The 6,000-nt window shown below is 50.9% G+C and overlaps 1 protein-coding gene across 4 annotated transcripts in view; it reads right to left on the reverse strand.

Annotated features, from left to right (window-relative positions):
• Nucleotides 1–5,311, reverse strand: part of LOC140425369 (uncharacterized) — a 122,376-nt gene extending 117,065 nt beyond the window's left edge. For all 4 annotated transcript variants that reach the window (XR_011947843.1, XR_011947844.1, XM_072509566.1 and 1 more), the window contains exon 1: nt 4,043–5,311. Coding sequence is in view for 2 of the 4 variants with exons in the window: in XM_072509566.1 (XP_072365667.1) it covers nt 4,043–4,328 (286 nt within the window). In the remaining 2 variants the exon portion in view is untranslated. The remainder of the gene's footprint in view (nt 1–4,042) is intronic.
• Nucleotides 5,312–6,000: the final 689 nt, after the last annotated feature.

Here is a 6,000-nt window from a genome sequence, read left to right on the forward strand (position 1 = left end):
CAGATTTGATGTCGCAGGAGGGGGCCAGTGTTCAGGTAGGTGGTTTGAAGTGTGTCTACTTCAATGCCAGGAGTACAGGAAATAAGGTAGGGGAACTGGCAGCATGGGTTGGTACCTGGGACTTCGATGTTGTGGCCATTTCGGAGACATGGATAGAGCAGGGACAGGAATGGATGTTGCAGGTTCCGGGGTTTAGGTGTTTTAGTAAGCTCAGAGAAGGAGGCAAAAGAGGGGGAGGTGTGGCGCTGCTAGTCAAGAGCAGTATTACGGTGGCGGAGAGGATGCTAGATGGGGACTCATCTTCCGAGGTAGTATGGGCTGAGGTTAGAAACAGGAAAGGAGAGGTCACCCTGTTGGGAGTTTTCTATAGGCCTCCAAATAGTTCTAGGGATGTAGAGGAAAGGATGGCGAGGATGATCCTGGATGATCCTGAAAGTAACAGGGTAGTTATTATTGGAGACTTTAACTTTCCAAATATTGACTGGAAAAGATATAGTTCGAGTACATTAGATGGGTCGTTTTTTGTACAGTGTGTGCAGGAGGGTTTCCTGACACAATATGTTGACAGGCCAACAAGAGGCGAGGCCACGTTGGATTTGGTTTTGGGTAATGAACCTGGCCAGGTGTTGGATTTGGAGGCAGGAGAGCACTTTGGGGACAGTGACCACAATTCGGTGACGTTTATGTTAGTGATGGAAAGGGATAAGTATACACCGCAGGGCAAGAGTTATAGCTGGGGGAAGGGCAATTATGATGCTATTAGACGTGACTTGGGGGGGATAGGTTGGAGAAGTAGGCTGCAAGTGTTGGGCACACTGGATAAGTGGAGCATGTTCAAGGATCAGCTACTGCGTGTTCTTGATAAGTACGTACCGGTCAGGCAGGGAGGAAGGCTTAGAGCGAGGGAACCGTGGTTTACCAAAGAAGTGGAATCTCTTGTTAAGAGGAAGAAGGAGGCCTATGTGAAGGTGAGGTGTGAAGTTTCAGTTGGGGCGATGGATAGTTACAAGGTAACGAGGAAGGATCTAAAGAGAGAGCTAAGACGAGCAAGGAGGGGACATGAGAAGTATTTGGCAGGTAGGATCAAGGAAAACCCAAAAGCTTTCTATAGGTATGTCAGGAATAAGCGAATGACTAGGGTAAGAGTAGGACCAGTCAAGGACAGGGATGGGAAGTTGTATGTGGAGTCTGAAGAGATAGGCGAGATACTAAATGAATATTTTTCGTCAGTATTCACTCAGGAAAAAGATAATGTTGTGGAGGAGAATGCTGAGACCCAGGCTATTAGAATAGATGGCATTGAGGTACGTAGGGAAGAGGTGTTGGCAATTCTGGACAGGCTGAAAATAGATAAGTCCCCGGGGCCTGATGGGATTTATCCTAGGATTCTCTGGGAGGCCAGGGAAGAGATTGCTGGACCTTTGGCTTTGATTTTTATGTCATCATTGGCTATAGGAATAGTGCCAGAGGACTGGAGGATAGCAAATGTGGTCCCTTTGTTCAAAAAGGGGAGCAGAGACAACCCCGGCAACTATAGACCGGTGAGCCTCATGTCTGTAGTGGGAAAAGTCTTGGAGGGGATTATAAGAGACAAGATTTATAATCATCTAGATAGGAATAATATGATCAGGGATAGTCAGCATGGCTTTGTAAAGGGTAGGTCATGCCTCACAAACCTTATCGAGTTCTTTGAGAAGGTGATTGAACAGGTAGACGAGGGTAAAGCAGTTGATGTGGTGTATATGGATTTCAGTAAAGCGTTTGATAAGGTTCCCCACGGTAGGCTATTGCAGAAAATACGGAGGCTGGGGATTGAGGGTGATTTAGAGATGTGGATCAGAAATTGGCTAGCTGAAAGAAGACAGAGGGTGGTGGTTGATGGGAAATGTTCAGAATGGAGTTCAGTTACAAGTGGGGTACCACAAGGATCTGTTCTGGGGCCGTTGCTGTTTGTCATTTTTATCAATGACCTAGAGGAAGGCGCAGAAGGATGGGTGAGTAAATTTGTAGACGACACTAAAGTCGGTGGTGTTGTCGACAGTGTGGAAGGATGTAGCAGGTTACAGAGGGACCTAGATAAGCTGCAGAGCTGGGCTGAGAGGTGGCAAATGGAGTTTAATGTAGAGAAGTGTGAGGTGATTCACTTTGGAAGGAATAACAGGAATGCGGAATATTTGGCTAATGGTAAAGTTCTTGGAAGTGTGGATGAGCAGAGGGATCTAGGTGTCCCTGTACATAGATCCCTGAAAGTTGCCACCCAGGTTGATAGGGTTGTGAAGAAGGCCTAGGAGTATTGGCCTTTGTTGGTAGAGGGATTGAGTTCCGGAGTCAGAAGGTCATGTTGCAGCTGTACAAAACTCTGGTACGGCCGCATTTGGAGTATTGCGTACAGTTCTGGTCACCGCATTATAGGAAGGACGTGGAGGCTTTGGAGCGGGTGCAGAGGAGATTTACCAGGATGTTGCCTGGTATGGAGGGAAAATCTTATGAGGAAAGGCTGATGGACTTGAGGTTGTTTTCGTTGGAGAGAAGCAGGTTAAGAGGAGAATTAATAGAGGCATACAAAATGATCAGGGGGTTAGATAGGGTGGACAGTGAGAGCCTTCTCCCGCGGATGGAAATGGCTGGCACGAGGGGACATAGCTTTAAACTGAGGGGTAATAGATATAGGACAGAGGTCAGAGGTAGGTTCTTTACGCAAAGAGTGGTGTGGCCGTGGAATGACCTACCCGCAACAGTAGTGAACTCGCCAACATTGAGGGCATTTAAAAGTTTATTGGATAAGCATATGGATGATAATTGCATAGCGTAGGTTAGATGGCTTTTGTTTCGGTGCAACATCGTGGGCCGAAGGGCCTGTACTGCGCTGTATCGTTCTATGTTCTATGCTTCTGGTAGCGACGCGCTTACACTCCGGGGTGAGATTTGCGAAGAGGGAGGGTGGGACGACCTTAAGGGTCGCGAGGCTACAGACGGTGAGGCGGGGCAGGGGTCCGCTGAACTTTAAGGTAACAGAACATAGAACATTACAGCGCAGTACAGGCCCTTCAGCCCTCGATGTTGCGCCGACCTGTGAAACCACTCTAAAGCCCATTTATACTATTCCCTTATCGTCCATATGTCTATCCAATGACCATTTGAATGCCCTTAGTGTTGGCGAGTCCACTACTGTTGCAGGCAGGGCATTCCACACCCTTACTACTCTCTGAGTAAAGAACCTACCTCTGACGTCTGTCTTATATCTATCTCCCCTCAATTTAAAGCTATGTCCCCTCGTGCTGGACATCACCATCCGAGGAAAAAGGCTCTCACTGTCCACCCTATCCAATCCTCTGATCATCTTGTATGCCTCAATTAAGTCACCTCTTAACCTTCTTCTCTCTAACGAAAACAGCCTCAAGTCCCTCAGCCTTTCCTCATAAGATCTTCCCTCCATACCAGGCAACATTCTGGTAAATCTCCTCTGCACCCTTTCCAATGCTTCCACAGCATTCCTATAATGCGGTGATCAGAATTGCACGCAATACTCTAAATGCGGCTGCACCAGAGTTTTGTACAGCTGCAACATGACCTCATGGCTCCGAAACTCAATCCCTCTACCAATAAAAGCTAACACACTCAATCCCTCTACCAATAAAAGCCTTCTTAACAACCCTCTCAACCTGAGTGGCAACTTTCAGGGATCTATGTACATGGACACCGAGATCTCTCTGCTCATCCACACTGCCAAGAATCTTACCGTTCGTCCAGTACTCTGTCTTCCTGTTATTCCTTCCAGAATGAATCACCTCACAATTTTCTGCATTAAACTCCATTTGCCACCTCTCAGCCCAGGTAAGGCTCTGGAGATGGCATGGAAGTCGAGCCCCAGTAATAGGGCAGCGCAGAGATGGGGAAGGACATAGAGCTTAAAGTTAGTGTACTCTACGCCTTGTACAGTAAGGGTCGCGACACAGTACCCCTGGATTTCTACTGCGTGGGATCCGGAAGTCATGGAGGTTTTCTGGGTCGTGGGTAGGATTGGGAGGGAGCAGCGCCTTACCGTATCTGGGTGTGTGAAGCTGTCTGTGCTCCCGGAGTCGAAAAGGCAGGCCGTCTCGTGCCCGTTGATCCGGGCGGTCATCGTGGACTTTGCGAGGTGGTACGGCCGGGACTGGTCGAGCGTGATGGAGGCGAGCTTCGGAAGGCAGTTGGTAGGCCGGTCGGAGGTAGCGGCGGCCAGCGTACGGTTGGGTGAGCTGGGCTCCCGGGAGGCTGCGGAGTGGTCCCAAGATGGCGGCCCCCATGAGTCGCGCGTGGTGGATGGCGTCCAAGATGGCGGCCCCCATGAGTCGCGGGTGTCAGCGGCAATGGCGTCCAAGATGGCGGCCCCCGTGGGTCACGCGTGGCGGTTGAAGTATGCGTTAAAGATGGCGGCCCCCACGGGTCGCATGTGGCGGCCGAAATTGAAGATGGCGGTGCCGACGGGTCGCGCGTGGCGGATGGCGCGGCAGCAGGGGGCTGCCCCGACAGGTAGCAGGCAGCGCTGCTGGGCCTAGAAGATTTAGGGGGAGATCGGGCATGGCAGGCTTTTGTAAAGTGGCCATTCTTCCCACAGCAGTTACAAGTTGCGTTCCATGCCGAGCAGCGTTGTTTGGGGTGATTACTCTGGCCACAGAAGTAGCACCTCGGGCTTCCGGCGTTGGCGGGCCGCTGCGCGGCACAGGCTTGCGTCCCACTCGCGTCCGTTGATGGTTACGCCCAAGAGGCCCACGAGAGTGCCGCGTGGTCGGAGGTGTAGGTCCCCATGTTCTGGGAGGCCACCTCCAGCGAGTTGGAGAGTTGTACTGTCCCTGGGAGGCCGAGTGTCGCCCCTTCTAGTAATCGCTGGCGGATATATTTAGAGTTCATGCCCGCGACATAAGCGTCCCTGATCAGCAGCTCCGCGTGCTGGGTAGCTGATATCGCCCGGCAGTCACAGTTCCGGCAGAGTATGCGCAAGGCACGCAGGAATTCTGCAAGTAATTCCCCAGAGCATTGCCGTCTCATGGCAAGGAGGTGCCTAGCATACACCTCGTTAACGGATTTCACGTATTGTCCTTTTAGCAGCGTTATTGCCTCCAAATACGAGGGGGCGTCCCTGATGAGGAGAAAGACTCTTGGGCTCACCCGTGCGTGGAGGATCTGCTTCTTCTGGAGGTATGTGACATCTTCGGTGAAGGATGCGAGGTATGCTTCGAAGCAGCCTAGCCAGTGTTCAAACATTTCTGTCAGGGGGGGCCAGTGCCTCCTATGGAGGTTGGACACAGCCCTCCTCGCCGACAAGACGTTTTGCGAGAAAATGTCACAAGCCATCAAGGGATACACAACCTGCAACCAGAAATAGGGGTCAAAGAGTCGATGGTGTGCAGGTCATATAGATCTATCTCATTCCTAAACACTGATTCCAAAGTCTAGGCAACTAACAACGAACATCAGCCTCCTGCTGAAAGTGATCATGACCCACTAGGGGAAGAGGCACCAGAAGTGACCATCTCCCTTATTGCAGAGAAGGCTTCGACAGAGTCAAATGGAAGTACCTCCTTGGAGGTACTAGAATGGTTTCGGTTTGGGCAAGGATTCATCTCATGGATGAAACTGCTGTGATGCCCCTTATCCCCGCTGCTATTTGTCCTGGCCACCAAGCCACTGGCCATCACCCTCGGATCAACGAACGTGTGGAGAAGCATCCAGAGGGGAGACAGAGAGCACAGAGTATCATTCGGTGCAGATGACCATCTCCTCCTTTTGTGTGTGTGGGGGGGGGGGGGCACCCGATTTTCAGCCCCAAGGCCTTCTTCACCAACCTAGACAAATCAATCATGGTGTTTGTGTGGGGGGAGAAAGAATCGTAGGATCCGCAAGAGCGTCCTTCAAAGAAGGAGAAACGTGGAGAGGCTGGCCCTTCCGAACTTCCTGCTCCGCCATTGGGCAACCACCACAGAGATAGTGTGCTGCTGGGTCAAAGACCCAGGTAAAAAA

The sequence above is a fragment of the Scyliorhinus torazame genome, chromosome 6 (assembly GCF_047496885.1).
Source record: "Scyliorhinus torazame isolate Kashiwa2021f chromosome 6, sScyTor2.1, whole genome shotgun sequence".
Taxonomy (NCBI): Eukaryota; Metazoa; Chordata; class Chondrichthyes; order Carcharhiniformes; family Scyliorhinidae; genus Scyliorhinus; species Scyliorhinus torazame.